At 41.5% G+C, this 18,216-nt stretch overlaps 2 protein-coding genes across 3 annotated transcripts in view; one reads left to right on the top strand and one right to left on the bottom strand.

The window, feature by feature from the left end:
- Positions 1-9,716, bottom strand: part of LOC129742558 (uncharacterized) — a 132,659-nt gene extending 122,943 nt beyond the window's left edge. For both annotated transcript variants that reach the window (XM_055734469.1, XM_055734470.1), the window contains exon 1: positions 1,722-9,716. In XM_055734469.1, coding sequence (XP_055590444.1) covers positions 2,299-7,845 — 5,547 coding nt within the window. In that variant the 5' untranslated portion in view covers positions 7,846-9,716 and the 3' untranslated portion in view covers positions 1,722-2,298. The remainder of the gene's footprint in view (positions 1-1,721) is intronic.
- The window catches only part of LOC129742559 (sodium/calcium exchanger 3-like), a 238,675-nt gene that overhangs the window by 25,139 nt on the left and 195,320 nt on the right, over positions 1-18,216 (top strand). The window lies entirely within an intron of this gene.

Raw genomic sequence — 18,216 nt, 5'->3', positions numbered from 1 at the left:
CGTTATATCGAGGTTGCTTTAAAAAGAGGTTGCTTTATATCGAGGTATTACTGTATCATTATCCGATCTGTTCGATTTGCTTCCCTAATTTTGGCACGTTTTAGCTTCAAGATGGCACTACATTCAATAATTAAATAAGAAAAAAACATAATACAATCTTTAAAGGGCTTACAAACTTCGTAACATAAATAATAGATAGATAGAGGCCGTATAACACAATCATATTCTCACACATGCATTCTCGTATAAATTTTCAATATTATCGTTTTTCTGACGTCACAAAAAATCCAATATGGCTCTCGGCACTAACTTTTTTAGATATTCTTTGCTGCGTGCCTTCATAAAACATGCAAAAATAAGCTTGGAGCAAATTTCTTAGTTTATGTTTTGTTGGAGCTTTAATAGAGCAATAGAGCATACGGAACTCTTCCTAAACAACTTAAACAGTATATTTAGTAAAAGCTTTCTAAGCGTTTCCGAAATACCTCAAAACAAATGGTTGAATCAAGACTCTGAGCATTTTTAATTACCGTAATAAAACGGTTATAAAACTAGCTGCTTTCAAAATGCCATAACACAACCATAAGACAACTTTTAAATGCTTGTTGGCTTAATCTGTGTTACTTGGGACACCTTCCAAAAATTATTGAAATTAGTGGTACCCAGGTACTTATAACAATTTTTATTCACTTGTGAAACATTTTATCCCTAAATTTTATTTTTATTCGAAAATAATCTTCCCTCATTCCCTTTGAATGTGAGGAGGGTTTTGATCTGTCATAGAAACATTTTTCGTAAAAAAAAGGCAACTGTCACATTTTGATTCATATGCTTCTGTGATATGCCAAAGTAACGTTACAAACATTTTCGTTGAATTTGGCTTTTTAACGCTATTCTATGCGTTTTCTACGAGCTTGCGAATGCTATAATTTTTTTCAGAAAATTCCAAACCTTTTACGAAATATTGACGAAATTGCTGTGCCTAAGTGATAGGGTAGATACTCTAGATTTCGACAGGAGCAAGTTTTCGATAAAATTTCAATGAAAAGTTTATCTTTCTATTTGGTGGCTCAAGCTAATTATGTTCATATTTTTCTATTTTTGTTCTTCCACTTTAGTATACTTGAATATAAAAATGCTTCTAAATAATTTATTGAATAGTAGTAAATCAACAATTTAAAAGAAACATTCTAAATCACCTATGAAATTCAATGCCATCGACCAAATAAGAATGATTTTGAATCACGAAAAAACCCTTATATTTGATTAAAAGTAACATAAAAGGAATCAATGGATTGATAAGGTTCTGAAATCAATCTTTTCGGTAATTTATTTTATAGTTTTGCTAATATTCAATGAATGTTTTTGAGCTGTCGAAAACTAGCGCTGAAAAATCACATAATAATCTATTTTTCGACATCCATCTTCTGCGGTATATTTATACTGTTTCCATGGTGTAAAAAACGCCATGAAGTAGACAAGCAATTACAATACGCAAATATTCATATTGCTGAGCTAACAAAGGAGGTGTAAATATGCTTGTCGAAAACTAAAACTTTCTGTGTCGAAAACTAAAATTGAATGTCGAAAACTAGATCATCGAGAGGAATGAAGAAAAAAGTCTGATTCATATAACCAATCATATTTGAAATGAAAAACTTTAGTCAAATAGTTTATGTTGGGTGTTGGGGGTCAACGACCTTTTTGTCTCTGCACCTTACCGTCTGGGGTTAGCGATGATAGCTGGTGCTGCCGTCCTCCGTCCAACATGGGGGAAAGATGTTAGGATTCACACGATGGACTGTGGCCCTTATTGGCTGTTGCATGCACTTTAATTGTTGGCGGTTTGAGCCATTTGGTTTGCCGTCATCGGTTCAAAAAGATCACACGCGATTTAAATTTAAACACACAACTCGACTTGATATTTTATTACAAACTATTCTTAACTTCTAACATTTAACATTAAGGTGACAAAATACGACACGCGTGGCGGCAACGGACGGTGACTTAGACTGGACTGACTTGCCAATCGTCTACTACCAGCCAGCCAGCCGGTTGTGGTGAGTTTCGTCTTCGTGGAGAGGATCGCTGGGCTATTGTTCTGCGATCGTGAAAAACTTCTCCCAACGGCCCACCGCACCGACAATGGGGGGGCATTGATGGGCTGCGATCAGTAGCGTACCTAGGAGCGATCACCTTCGTACATCCTCACCCACCCAGAAATAGCTCGATTTCTGAAAAATAAAAAGGAAAATCCTCTTCTTTGGGAAGGGAGGGGAAAGGAATAGGTTGGGATTTTTACACAATGTTTGACTCAACAACAACTTCTCTTTCTGGTTGAACGGGTAACAAACAAAGACGTTCAACTGCTCTGGTTTTAAACCCTGTTGCAGTCTTGAGCGTAACGACCCGTACTACCCCATCAATCCCTGGGTGCACTTCGTGAATCCGGCCCATCTTCCAGTGTATTGGTGGAGAATTATCATCACAGATCACCACCAGTTTTCCGACCTCAATCTTAACTGGTTTGTTCCACCTCTTCGTTCTAGCCTGTAGTTGGCAGAGATACTCCTGCTTCCACCGAGTCCATATCTGCTGCAATTTTTGTTGAACAATTTGAGAATTATTCAACCGATTTGTTGCTACATTTCTCAAATCTCGTTCTGGCAGACATTGAAGAGAGGAGCCAAGCCAGAAATGCGAAGGAGTTAGCGGCTCGAGATCGTTAGGATCATCTGTTAACTGTGTTATCGGTCGAGAGTTCAGACAACTCTCGACCTGAACCAATAATGTACTCATATCTTCAAATGGTAGTGGCTGATCACCGATCACTCTAAGAATGTGGTGTTTTGCCGAGCGCACAGCTGCTTCCCAGAGTCCACCGAAATGTGGGGCGCGGGGAGGGTTCAAATGCCACTGTATCCCCTCATCAGCACAATGTTTTGAAACCATCTCCTGGTGTTGTTTCGATGTAAACAGTTGGTGGATCTCTTGCAAATAATTTTTTGCTCCAATAAAATTAGTCCCGTTGTCCGAGAAGATATCAGCGATTCGCCCCCACCTCCCAATAAATCGTCGCAGTGCCTGGAGAAAACGATCAGTAGAAAGATCGGAAACCAACTCCAGATGAACTGCCTTGGTTGACAGGCATACGAAAAGAGCAACGTAGGCCTTAGAAGCTGGTTTTCGAGGTCCTGGCCGAACATAGATTGGACCAAAATAATCAACGCCGGTTTTTGTAAATGGCCTAGACGCTGTTACTCTTTCTGTAGGTAATTCGCCCATGAACTGCTGGATTGGAGTTGGCTTTGTCTTGAAACATCTCAAGCATTGGTGAACAACATTACGAACTCCACTCCTTCCTCCGAGTGGCCAGAATCGTTGCCTTATTGCGCTGAGCATCAGCTGGGGTCCACCATGGAGCAACTTTTCATGATAATGACGGAACAACAATTTAGTAAAACAGTGCTGAGCTGGGAGAACAAGAGGATGTTTAAAAGTTTCTGGTTCCAAGGAATTTTTAAGTCTTCCACCCAATTTTATGGATTTATTTTCGAGAAAGGGGTTGAACCATCGAAGAGGGGATCGACGCGACACAAAATCACCATTAGAGAGTGCCTTAAGCTCATCATTGAAACATTCTTTCTGAACAAGCCGAACTAAAACGTGTTCAGCTTCTGCTAACTCGACAGTTCTAAGAAATCCAGACGTAACTCCTTGTTCTGACCTTTTTAGCAACCGACACAATCTCATCCAAATGGCAGTGCAACGAATCAACTTTGTGTAGGAGGAGAAGTGCGAAATATACCATCTGTTGAATTCTTGCTTCTCTGAACCTGTCGCAGCAATTGTGGAACGCCTTCGTTCGTTTTCTTCGTCCCCTTCAGGGAATGTTCTCGTGGTAATAGGCCAACTATCTGGATAATCCGACAACCAACTAGGACCATTCCACCAAAATTGATTGTTTACTATTTCCTCCGGTGTTATTCCGCGTGATATGCGGTCGGCTGGGTTTTCTTTTCCGGCAACGTGATTCCATTGACAACCTTCCGTTAGAGTTTGGATTTTGCTGACTCGGTTTGCGACAAAAGTGGTCCAAGTAGATGGGATCGATTGAAGCCAACGCAGAACACATGTAGAATCAGTCCAAAAAACTGTTCTCAAACTCGTTTTAACTGACCTTTTTATCTGTTCATTGAGCTCTGCGGCCACAAGGGCCCCGCAGAGTTCAAGCCTGGGGATACTCTGACATTTGAGTGGTGCTACTCGCGATTTTGAAGTGAGCAAGCTGACCTTTACCTGACCGTCCCGATTCTGACTGCGCACGTAGGCACACGCACCATAAGCCTTCTCAGATGCATCAGAAAAGAAGTGTAATTCCACCGAAGTCGGCTGAGGCATGATGACACAACGATTGAGCTTGACTTGATTTAAAAGCGGAAGTTGGCGATTATATTTCTTCCACTGCTCACCCACCATTTGAGGCACCGGCTGATCCCAATTAAGTTTTTCTCCTTTTTCATCTTGCAACGTCCAAAGTAGTTGCATAAAAATCTTCGCGCTTGCTATCGTAGCTCCAAGTAGCCCCAAAGGATCAAACAATGCAGCGATAATTGCTAGGATTCGACGTTTGGTTAAAGGCTCGCTATCGTCTAAAGGTTGCAAAGAAAACTGGAAGCTGAATTCATCTGACAAGGGCATCCACGTAAGGCCCAAAGTTTTAACCGATGGATTGAGATCGAGTGGAATTCCTTCCGAGCAAGGAATAGCCAAGTTTTCTTGGGGTATATTGCCTAAGATCTCCAAGCAATTAGACGCGTATTTCCTCAAGCGAAATCCTCCGCTTGACATTAATTCATCCAGTTGACTTCGTAGGGTTCCGGCTTCTGAGGCATCATCTGTTCCTGTGATTACGTCATCCATATACGTATCGTCGAGAACAGCCCTTGCTGCTAGTGGAAAATTGACCTCCTCATCCATAGCGAGTTGTCGAAGCGTGCGTGTGGCCAAAAACGGTGCAGGTTTTGTTCCGTAGGTCACCGTGCAAAGTTCGTAGGTCGAAATCTCATCGGTAGGAGAAGATCTCCATAATATTGACTGGAGAGATTGATCTGATCGGTGGACTTCAATCTGACGAAACATTTTCTCCACATCAGCGACTATCATAAACTGTTTGGTGCGGCAACGTAGGATGATCGATCGTAGATCTTCTTGAACAACCGGACCGACAAGCAACGAATCGTTTAGGGATATTCCGGAAGATGTTTTGCAAGAAGCATCGAATACCACTCTCAGCTTCGTGGTGGTGCTGGCCTCTTTAACCACCGGATGGTGGGGCAAATAACAGCGTCCGACTGATTTTTTACCCATGCTACCTTCTGACAAATTTCTGACATTGTTTACAGACGCATTCGCTGACATTGATCTTACTGACTTATCAACTGACTCATCAACTGACTTCTCAACAGACTCATTTACAGACTCATTCTCACACATTTTAACAGACCGTCCTGCTGACTCTTCAACAGACTCATAAACTGACTCATTACTTGATCTCATATCTGACCCATGAACTGACTTGATAGCTGACTCGTAATCTGACTCATGAACCATACGCATATGACCCAAACTGACATATTCTTCCATAAAAGCGATGTATTGACTCCTCAGGTTCTCATCTCTGGCTAATCTTCGTTCCGTGGCTAGAAAACGCCGCAATGCGATCTCCTTAGATTCGCCAAGTTGCGCCAAAACGTTTTCATTCTTGGGTAAAGTGACTGTATAACGTCCATTAGGCTGTCGCTGCACCGTCTGGGTAAATAGGGTTTCGCAGCGAGCTTCTTCAGGTGAAAATACGACCGGGGACTCGACCTCCTCCAGGGACCAAAATCGAGTCATCATGGATTCTAGGGATTCTTCTGCCGAAATGGAATTATTCGCCACGGAGATAGAGGTTCTAGATTGAGAAATCCCTCCACAAACTACCCATCCAAATACGGAATAGTTCAGTGTTGGTAGCCCAGCCCCAAGATGGATCTTCTTGCCACTATCAAAGTATTCAAAGAAAGCTTCAATACCCAAAACGATGTCAACTTCACCAGAAATTGAAAAAGACGGATCAGCAAGTTCAATACCCTTTGGAATCTTCCATCCCTTGGTGGTTATCGAGGCGACAGGCAAGTTAGCGGTTACCTTTGGCAAAACGAGGAAACTCATCGACCGTTCGAATTCGGAAATGCGTGATCTGACAGATGCTCGAATTCTCTGCTTAACCCTGGTGGATGCTTGCCCGATTCCAATCACCGAAATGTCCACCCTTTCCCTGGGAACCTTCAGGCGTTGGCTCATGCGCTCCGTGAGTAGGTTGCTCTCTGACCCCGAGTCCAAAAGAGCCCGTGCTGGATACCGATTACCGTAATCGTCCTCTAGAACCACCACTGCGGTTGCCAAAAGAATTTGCGCTGAGCACTGTGAAGTATTCGCTGATTTCGTGACCGTTGCTGCTGAGGTAGTAACTTGAGTGGAGCTGGTGTCAGAATCCGCACGCGTTGGTTCACCTCTGCGTTGTTCCGAGCTAGTTGATGCTGCCCTTTCGTGGTCAAAGCAGACCAGACTATGATGACGACCCTTGCAATGTCGGCAAGAGTATTTCGACCTGCATTCTACCGCCTTGTGACCCTTGTTGAAACAATTCCGACACAGTTGATTTGTTCGCAATAGCTTTTCCCGATCAGCCACTGCCATGCGCTGAAAACTTGAACATTGATACAGCGGATGATCTGACGCGCAAGCTACACAACGTTTGCCGAACGTTTGAACCGTATTAAAGCTTCGCCTCACGAATGGTTTTGGTTTAACAGATGATAATTGCTGCTGTGGAAGTTTTTGCTCAACTGGTTTAGCTGGTAACGATTCCAAAACGCGAACTCGTCTCTGCAGGAATTCCGTCAAGTTTTTTATCAAATCTTGGTCCTCATTTGCCGAAAATTCTTCCCATCCTCTGCGTGTCACTGGATCGAGACGCGAGGAGAGAATCTGAACCAATAGCAGATCCTTATAATCTACCGGTTGTACGATTTGATCCAAGGTCTGCACAATTCTTTCGAAACCTTCTAAAAGAACGTGCAAATCTGTGACGGATTCCTTGGTGAGTGTTGGCAGTTGGAACAGGGCTTGAACCTGTCTTTTCCGAAGTTGTTTGTTGTTATTATAGCGCTTTACTAACAAATCCCAAGCGATTTGATAGTTTGCTTGAGTAATTTTCAAAGGGTCAATAAAGGCTTTCGGTTCACCTTGCAAGCAGCCCTTTAAATAGTGGAACTTTTCCACTTCAGGTAAGTCGGGTTTCCAATGAATCAACGAAGTATAAAGATCCCTAAAGCTTAACCATTCTTCAATGTCACCATTGAAGGTCTGCAACTTGATCTGAGGAAGTCGAACATGATCAAGTGTGGATTGTGATAAGCTTTCGTTGGCCCGAGAAGTTAGATCATTTTCCGGAACCCTCCTCCTCTCTTTAATTCTCTCCATCAGAAACGATTTTGCATGGTAATATTGCTCACTGTAAAGTAGCCTATCTTTTTCGCAGGTATTTTCGAATTCATCAAAGTCTTCGTGCGATTGAATGTCTACTAACGCATCGTTAAACCGTTCCCATAAACTGTCTAACTCCTCCAGGCGTACCTCAATTTCAGAAGTAGAACATTCTTCTTGAAAATTATCGACAAAACGCCAAATGTCTCCCGCCGATATTTGAATCTGTCTGAATTTAACGTTCAATAGTTTTAAGGATGGCGCAGCAGCAGTTGCTGCAGCTGCAGAAGTCACCTTCTTTGTGACTGGCATAATTAATCAAAATCCAAAAAATTCCAACAAAAACTGACAAACACAGTGTTACTGACGGTAAAACAGCCCAAAGCTGATAAATCTCTGACACAATCTGACAATTCAATATCTTATAGTTTTTGTTACAATCAGCCCAAAGCTGATAAATCTCTGACTCAATCTGACAATTTAATCTCATATAATTTGATTACAATCAACCCAAAGCTGATAAAATCTCTTACACAATCTCACAAATCATATGTAAACCAATCTGACACAAAACAGACTCAAAACAGGCCGGATTCACTTTCAGCACCAGAATACAACAACGTTGACCGAGCGTGATAAATTTTCAAATGAGTAATTGATTTTCGCATTAGCATTCCATGATCAAACAAAATTCAAATAATTGTGATATCGTTTCCAACATCCATTACACAAGTCCAAATCACAATATAGCACCTCACAGCTTCACTGTGGTATAAACGACAAGATTTAGAGTTCAACATACAATGCAATTTTCCAATCGCGGTGCCAATCATGAACCACCAGACACAGTCCGACACAAACTGACCAAACTTGCAATTGTTCAAAAGAACTCTCCAACTCACAACAGAATCCCCGGGCAAACGCACCAGGAAGCAACCCAAACAATCCGTCAGACAGAAAAACTTCGAGTCATGGACCTCTTGTCCTATGACGCCAGGGCTCAGGTAATAGTGTTTGGGTTGAAGAGGATTAATTACCGTTAGAATTATTTTTTTCCAAAAGAAAATAAATATTTTTCCCGATTTCATTTAACTTACGTAAATTTCAAATCGCTTGATAACGCAGGTTGAGCACCACTGACATCGAACCAATATGTGTTGATCGTCAAACCAGCAATCGGGTAGCGAAACCTTTCGCCTCGTCTGAGCTGCAGTCGATGATGATGGTGACGATGATGTTCCAATCACCGTCCGTGATCTGGAAACCTAAAGGCCCACAGCGATGTTCCAATCGCCGCCAATCGTTGCAGCTTACCAACGGATAGTCCAGGGAGATTGTTTCCGAGTCTAAGGCACCGAGGTCCAAACCAACGACCAGATTCGTTGGCACCTGAGTTGTGGCTCGTAATCACCGGTCGCTGCGTTGATGTGTGTTGTTTAAACTTGCCAGCCTCCAGCAAGTTGATTGCAGATGAATCCAAAAAACCCGCAATTGATGGGCCGATGCACCAAGTTGAGCCAAGCCAAGCCAAGAGACAATGGCGCGCATGCAGAAATGTATTGTTGGCTTAATTTCAATGGCGAATTAAGCTTGGGCTCGGCGGCTTGGTTGTAATGGCGATCCCGCGAAGAAAATGGTTCCTTGTACCGTTCCAGGTGGCTTCCAAAATGGTCCGAAAAATCCGGTCGAAGTGGCCAAAATGTTGGGTGTTGGGGGTCAACGACCTTTTTGTCTCTGCACCTTACCGTCTGGGGTTAGCGATGATAGCTGGTGCTGCCGTCCTCCGTCCAACATGGGGGAAAGATGTTAGGATTCACACGATGGACTGTGGCCCTTATTGGCTGTTGCATGCACTTTAATTGTTGGCGGTTTGAGCCATTTGGTTTGCCGTCATCGGTTCAAAAAGATCACACGCGATTTAAATTTAAACACACAACTCGACTTGATATTTTATTACAAACTATTCTTAACTTCTAACATTTAACATTAAGGTGACAAAATACGACACGCGTGGCGGCAACGGACGGTGACTTAGACTGGACTGACTTGCCAATCGTCTACTACCAGCCAGCCAGCCGGTTGTGGTGAGTTTCGTCTTCGTGGAGAGGATCGCTGGGCTATTGTTCTGCGATCGTGAAAAACTTCTCCCAACGGCCCACCGCACCGACAATGGGGGGGCATTGATGGGCTGCGATCAGTAGCGTACCTAGGAGCGATCACCTTCGTACAGTTTATTTACATTGTTTTTCTGACAAATCGAGCAAAAACTGTCGAAATCTAGGTATTTTACCCAAATTATCAAATTTTCAATGAAAAAAAAACAAAACATGTCTAGGAACTTAAGCAGGTTTTGAGCGATAGGTACTTTAAATTTCTAATTTATTGATCTGCCTTGTGAAGAAATCATAACAAAACTTATTCCAATCATCGTAATTCACCGAACAAGGTAAGTCTCATTGAGGGCAAAGCTCGCCGTTACTGAACGTAAATTGCAAGGTACACAACTTTTCATTCCAGTTAAAATAGATTACTGGCTATTTATTTCTGAATGAACTGGCGACGACCGGGAGGGGCTCCTGGTCGTCGTCATATGAATAATGGGGTGTGCTGAAAATCGATAAGAATTAGGAATAAGGCAAAACTCGGCCAACTCACCAAGTTGGCTGCCATAACGGACATACTAATTCGGTTCCACCTTCGGCATAACAAATCCTTCCCCGTTGCCATCTCTTTCTCTGGCTCACCTCTTCTTTCGTTCGAGTTTCTCTTCCATCTTGCGTCTTGCCCTCCGTTTACCTATATCCTTCGCTACGGAAAAGTGGAAAGCGAAACACCAGTCAGTGTCACGTTCACCCAATTGACAACCAATCAGCTGCAGGGACCGAGAAACGCGTTGGCGGCAAGACAAGCAAGTGCCGTCAATGTCGCTCGATCGTTCATTCAATCGGAAAAATAGACACTTACATGTCATACATATGCAGTCGCACACATCCACAGTCATACAAGCAAACATAACCTACCAGAGACAACTGGTTCGGCAGCAGTAGTAGTTTCGTTACCCGGTGCAACCCATCGCTCGTTCACCTGATTCCTACAAAACGGAACGTCGTGTTTGTTTTGGCTTCGGCAGCTCCCCCTGCCGGCCTAGTATGTGGATTTGCATGTTGACATCAGGTCGGGACAAATTTTACACGAGACAAAAACCAATTTCTCCCGGTTGTTGGAGGATAACAACTTACAGGACAGGAATCGACCGACGGACGTGTTGACAAGTGTAACTATTGATTCTCTAACGATAGATGGTGTTGTTTCCATAAGCAGGATTGGTTTTGTTGCAACGAGCGTCAGATATTGAGGCACATGTTCAAGAAGAAAAGATCAAAAAGGCATCAGAGAATACTAGGATCATGATTTTTTTTAGAAATAACCACTGAAAACCGTTTTTAACAGCTTTGGCCGAATACCAATCTCACGAAACGAAAGACGTGAGGTCGATAGCCGAAACCTACTCTGTTTGGTTTTGGCTATACGGAATCAGGGAATCAAATCAATCGTTACTGAATTTATCGATAAAGGGTGTCCACGATGAAATTGCCACACACAAAATTGTTTTGCAAAATTCGAGTTTTCATCCGATTGCCATCAAATTTTCAGAGATTGAAAAATAACTATTTAACTTCATTTTACCATTTTACTCGTATTTTGTTTACAATCCATATGCAAATGCCAGCACCCATACTTTCTTCAGTTCCTCGACTGTCTTCGTTACCTTAGGTCGTTTAAGAAGATGCTGCTTCACAATCGCCCAGTACTTCTCCATAGGGCGGAGCCCCGGAGTGTTGGGAGGGTTGAACATTTTCGGCACGAAATTGACCTTATTGTCCGCATACCACTTCAGCACGTCCTTGGAGTAGTGGCATCAGGCCAAATCCGGATAGAAGATTGTTTGGACGTTGTGGGCCTTCAGGAGAGGAAGCAGCCGCTTCTCGAGGCACTCTTTCATGTACACCTGTCCGTTCATCGTGTCTTGGGTCACGAAAGGTGCACTCCGCTTCCCGCACGTGCAGATGGCAGAGGTGCAAAGAGATCCCTTTACGCTACATGCAGTGTCGATTCTTACAGCCCGACGTCAGCCACGAAAGAATGGTCTTGCAAAGTTGCAAACTGATTCTTTCTCCCTTACGTACAGAACGTCGAACGTGTCTGCAAGTAAAATTCAACCGCGCGATGACTGCACGTTCCGAAAATTTGAAACGATTCTCCGAAGTTAAGAACACTTGCAAACTTGCAAGCCCGAAGATAAAATCCCTTGAGCCGAACAGAAAGAATCATTTCCGAAGATAGCTACAGTCTGCAACTTGCAGACTGTAAGTTGCTTGCATGCAGCGCGATGATGCGATGTACGTTTGCAAACTTGCAAGTTACAGACAGAACCGTAGACTCTTTCTTGTGCTGTGCGGTTCGATTCGTTCGTTCCACCAACCTAAAACCGAACCGAATCTATGGAGAAAGAAAGTGATAGGCCGAGGTGCCGCCGACTATCCATTCAGTTGCCGTTCAGCCATCGAAGCGTGCGTATGTAGGTATATGGCTATCCGCATAACGCTCGGCGTGCCGTACGACAAGAGTAAGGACATGTTGGAGTTGTTGTTGTTGGTGCCTTCGTGTTCGTTTCGTTTTCTTCTAAGACGGATTCGAAAGGAAGTGATGCCCAACTGTTATTTGAGTTTTCAATTATCATACTAGGGTGATTGAGATAAATCATCACAGCAAATACAAGCAAATTTGTTTTGATCACAACTTTGTCATCTTACAAATTATTTATGAATACAAATTGTTGAAAATCATCTTTATTGCTTTCTAACAGAGCTGCGTTAAAATTCTTTGAAGGTTCGGCCCGAAATTTTCAATCGATTCTCCTCAGATTAAATTGTGTGTTTCAGATTTAGAATTCAGTTTTATTTGCTTCGACATGTATAAGAATCACGTCATCTTTACCAAGTAATCTTGGGAGTCATGTCTTTTTCTGTGGTCTGCTACACTCAGACAGAATTTTTTGGTAACAGTTGTGGAAAGGTTTAGCTGTAAACCAACAATTTACCGGGTTCCATGTGGTAAAATCGATCATCTCAAACCTAAATCAAAATTTCTCCGGAAAATCACTGTCAGGAAGCTGCCGCTGCGAAAAATCTGATATTGCTGCAATGGAAAAAAAATTTCACAAAATTTGACTTGAAGATCTTTTTTCATCATTTTAAAATGTTCCTAACATGGAAATATTATAACAAAAATATTTATTCCAAAACATCAATCTTTCGAGTGTAAAATGAACTTCAAAATACAATATTTTCAAAGCGATGGAAAACTCCCAGCATATCGCATTCAGTTTTACTGATAAAGCTTTTAGAAAACAGATTTATGGTTAATCAATCACTGACTATATATTATTTTTTACTTCTTTGCTGAAAACTGTAAAGCGTTTTAAGTTATAGGTACTCTACAGTTACTATTTATCTTAGATATTACGAAACTGCTTAAAAAAAGCTGGACGTTTCACGGTTATACATATCACGTTTTCGCCCATCAATCAGTCAATTGTATAATCTTCAAAATAAGATGTATGGAAACGGAATACATTATTGATTTGTGTTTCAAAGTCAGCAGCTGATGTATTTTATATCAAAATTAATTGACTAAAGAATTAACATGAATGAACATTTTCATACAAATCGGAATTTTTGTTTCAAGTTTGTAAAACTGTTTGCGATTCCTTCGGTACGAATCGGAGAATCGATTGAAAATTTCGGGCCGAACCTTCAAAGAATTTTAACGCAGCTCTGTTAGAAAGCAATAAAGATGATTTTCAACAATAGTTTAGATCAGTTTTAGTTAACAACTTTGTATTCATAAATAACTTGTAAGATGACAAAGTTATGATCAAAACAAATTTGCTTGTATTTGCTGTGAAGATTTATCTCAATCACCCTAGTATGATAATTGAAAACTCAAATAACAGTTGGGCATCACTTCCTTTCGAATCCGTCTTAGAAGAAAACGAAACGAACACGAAGGCACCAACAACAACAACTCCAACATGTCCTTACTCTTGTCGTACGGCACGCCGAGCGTTATGCGGACAGCCATATACCTACATACGCACGCTTCGATGGCTGAACGTCAACTGAATGGATAGTCGGCGGCACCTCGGCCTATCACTTTCTTTCTCCATCAGAGATGCCAATGTGCCTGATTTTTCAGGCGTTGCCTGATTTTTTGAGGCTATGCCTGACAACCTGATAAGCCTTTGAATTTCTCTGATTTTTTAAAATATGCCTGATTTTGCCTGGTTTTTGCGAATGTCATGAAAAATGGGTAGTAAGGAACTGGAGTAGGTACCACAGCTGAAGTGATAAGTGAAAATGTGGCTGAATCAAAGCAATCGAAAGATTCTCGTTCATTCTTATGTAAAAAAAGAGATTTAATAAATGGAATCTTTCGATTGCTTGATGCATTAGAATTCATCCAAGTACTGTCACAACACATATTCGAGGAGTGAAAATGTGGTGCGGTGACCAAAAAAAAAGGTCTTCACTTTGAGCGAAATTTCCGTTACTTTAACGAGCTTTAACATTGCCTGATTTTGCCTGATTTTTATTTCGCCAGTTCCCTGATCTTTGAAAAAAAATGTTGGCAACCCTGTTCTCCATAGATTCGGTTCGGTTTTAGGTTGGTGGAACGAACGAATCGAACCGCACAGCACAAGAAAGAGTCTACGGTTCTGTCTGTAACTTGCAAGTTTGCAAACGTACATCGCATCATCGCGCTGCATGCAAGCAACTTACAGTCTGCAAGTTGCAGACTGTAGCTATCTTCGGAAATGATTCTTTCTGTTCGGCTCAAGGGATTTTATCTTCGGGCTTGCAAGTTTGCAAGTGTTCTTAACTTCGGAGAATCGTTTCAAATTTTCGGAACGTGCAGTCAAAGGATTTTACCGCGCGGTTGACTTTTACTTGCAGACACGTTCGACGTTCTGCACATAAGGGAGAAAGAATCAGTTTGCAACTTTGCAAGACGATTCTTTCGTGGCTCACGTCGGGCTGTTAGAATCGGCTAAAAGTCGTGCGCTGCATGCTACATGTAGGGATCTCTTTGCACCTCTGGCAGATGGCTTGCCAAACCAGGCATTTCTTCGCAAATTTATACATCTTCTGAGTGCAGACATGCTCCGGAACGCTGAACTTATCCTTGGCCGTGAAAAACAGGTTGCCGGGGATCTGTTTGAAGTCGGCCTTCACATATGTTTCGTCGTCCATGATGCAGCATTCAACTTTCGTCAGCATGTTGAGGTAACTATTCCTGGCGAGGGTTTTGGCGGACTTGTTCTGCTTCTCATCGCTATTAGAGGTCTTTTGTACCTTGAACGTTCGAAGCCCAGCCTTAGTTGGGGCCTTCTGGACAAAATTTCGGTTAAGGTGCAGCTTCTTAGCCACATCACAAACGGAGGCGTTCGGATTTCGGTTGAAGGCCCCAACTACGTGGTTGTGATTTTTGTGATTTTTCCTTCCCTTCTGGGCTTCCGGTCAGAGGTCAATCGTTCCTCTAACCGCTTAATCACTCGCGACACCGTGGAATTCGCGATTCCCAACGTTTTAGCGATGGAACCATGCGAGAGATACTTGTTTTATTTTCTCGAGTTTTGGTCACATGACTTTAAAACAAGCAGGATGTAAACAATGCACTATGAACTAAATCCACCCAAATTTTCATTGAATTCTACCCAACGGTTAAAAAGTTAGAGCAATTTCATAGTGTGGCTGAGGAATGACATGTTCGACACAAGGTATTCTCTTCACAACCTATCCCAGTGTTCTCCATTCCGGTCGGGTATATTATCCGTCTTTTTTTAAATTTATTTGACTGAATTTTAACTTTTAAAGTCATTTATCCCAAGATTACTCTCCGTCGAAACTGATAATGAGTAATGGTTTTTTTTTGTTTCGATTATAGTCGTTTTGCCATCTTTATGGCATTCGCGACTTTATCAACGTTGCAGTTGGCGGATCGTTATTGAAAAACTTTTCCGGTACAACTGTGTTCGATGTTTGCTCTTGGGCTCGAACTCACGGACATCGGCACAGGAGGCAACAGACTTGCCAATTGAGCTATATCACAAGATCGGAATTTTAAAAAAATCATCTTCGCAGTTTCTTGGCTTTAATCACAATTTTTAACTCTCATCTCAACTATCTTCGCATCTCGTTTGTTTATTTATTTTTAAGAAACTAAAACTGTTCTATCAAGATGCTATCAAGGTTTCACCACTGATCACACTGACATGTCACTTAGAACAAAAGTTCGATCATTTTGTGGCTAATTTTTTTTGTCAAATTTTGCAGGTTCGCAATACCGACGGTAGGTGGCAAACCTGCAAAATGTAACAAAAAAATGCCCTGTAGGAAAAATGTACCTGTTTAGCCCGATTTTGTCGAAGAAATTGCCTATATTTTTTTGAAAGTTGGGTGGCACTTTCTAACTGGGATAGCATTTCTTCAAATCGATCGATACGCACTCTGGAATCGACATTGCGTACTGTTGGAAAAATTATCCAACAAACGAAATCGAGTGTCCAGTCAGTGTGGTCAGTGGTTTCACCCTTAAAACTCGACATAAACTTTTCATTTTTTTAAATGTTAACCCAACGCACTTGAAATTTCAAACTATTTGTTCAGGCTGTTCTCTAGCCTTTCTCATTTTTTTCTATTATCTCAAGCTGTCTCCTCAACCAACTTGATTATTAATTTTTGTTTTTTTTTTGTATTTTTGTTATAGACACTATAATTTCATATAGTCTGGCAAAGAGAATGACGGGAGCCAACCGAACTGTCATTCGCGGGAGCCAATCGAGCAAACTTTTCAAATATCGGAAAATCATGGTTGTGAAGTATTGTGATTCATAAACCTTTTTTGGCTTTTTGGTAACATTAACTCAAGTTATTTAGCATAATTTCCACTGGTTTTATACCTATAGATTATATTATATTTTTCCAAAGCCATTTGGAGTTGAACTGACAAAAATAGCATATAATTCACGAATCTAATAAACTATTTTTTATTTTGCAACTGGAAAGAGTTATGAAGAGCTTGAACATTATCATAGAATGCTCGATTGGCTCCGCGCGAATGACAGTTCGATTGGCTCCCGTCCTTCTCTTTGCCAGACTATATGAAATTATAGTGTCTATAACAAAAATACAAAAAAAAACCTTACCGCATCCAGTTCGGACATGACAATATTTAAACTTCACTCGACTGGTCCATTTGCAGCTTGTGCTTCAGGTCAGCACGAACCGAACCGAACTGATTTTGATCGTTACGTAAAAACGGTACACCACCGATTGCCACGACGTCGTTCACCAGATTTTTCCGCTAGTGGAGCACCAACTGGTTTTGATCCGGCACGCAAATCAAATCAGAATCAAAACAAATGCCGCGGTTTGGCGTTTCTCTTTATCATGCCTAACAGGGATGCCAGTCGCACTACTATTTTCTATAATGTGCGCAATTGAAAATTCAAGGCAAGTAATTTAATGACACGTAATTTTTTTCGACCTGTACAAGCAAATATCATGCTCCTTTTTGTTACAGGACATTTGCTGTGTAATTAAATGAGGACCCATTAACTTTCAGACAAATTAATTTAAAATTACTTGCTTTTCAAATCACAGGTTGATTTATTTTGAAGGAATCCATTTCAAATGACACGTAATAGTCATTTTTTTTCTGTGTATGGTTCATTCTTATTATGAGCAATCTTCCAACTGTCCTCTCGATACCCTTATTTCCTCCTTTCAAGTTTTCCCCTCGACACGCTCATAGTTGCATCATTTCTCAAGTTGTTCTCCGGATCAACACGATTTTTTTTCTCAAATTGAAAGTAGTCCTCTCGACTCGCTTTAAATTTCAATCTTATTTCAAGCTTTCATCTTAACCGGCCTTCTAATTTCAAACTGTTCCCTCAATTCGCTTGAAATTTCTTTTGATGCTTTCAGGCTGTCCTCTCAACTCGCCTGTCAATTTCAAGCGGTCCTCTCAACTCGCTCGAAATTTCTATCGATACGCTTAGACTGTCCTCTCAACTCGCCTGTCAATTTCAAGCTGCCCTCTCAGCTCGCTTGAAATTTATATCGATACACTTAGGCTGTCCTCTCAACTCGCCTGTCAATGTCAAGCTGTCCTCTCAACTCGCTCGAAATTTCTATCAATACGTTTAGGCTGTCCTCTCAACTCGCCTGTCAATTCAAGCTGTCCTCTCAACTCGCCTTTCAATTTCAAGCTGTCCTCTCAACTCGATTGAAATTTCTATCGGTACTTTCAGGCTGTCCTCTCAGCTCGCCTTTCAATTTCAAGCTGTCCTCTCAACTCTATTGAAATTGCTATCGATACGTTTAGGCTGTCCTCTGAACTTGCCTTTCAATTTCAAGCTGTCCTCTCAACTCGCCTTCCAATCCAAGCTGTCTTCTCAACCCGCTTGAAATTGTGAACATGATCAAGCTGTACTCACGACTTGCTTGAAATTTAATTTTTATTTCAAGTTGTCTTCTCAACGGAACTTCGATGCTTAATTCACCAATTCCAGTTTCGGTATTTCACAACCCGCTAACTTGCCATAAAAAAGATAATTTT

The sequence above is a fragment of the Uranotaenia lowii genome, chromosome 2 (genome assembly GCF_029784155.1).
Source record: "Uranotaenia lowii strain MFRU-FL chromosome 2, ASM2978415v1, whole genome shotgun sequence".
NCBI lineage: Eukaryota > Metazoa > Arthropoda > Insecta > Diptera > Culicidae > Uranotaenia > Uranotaenia lowii.
The sequence above is the reverse complement of the archived record's forward strand: the minus strand, read 5'-3'. Positions and strand labels throughout refer to the sequence as shown.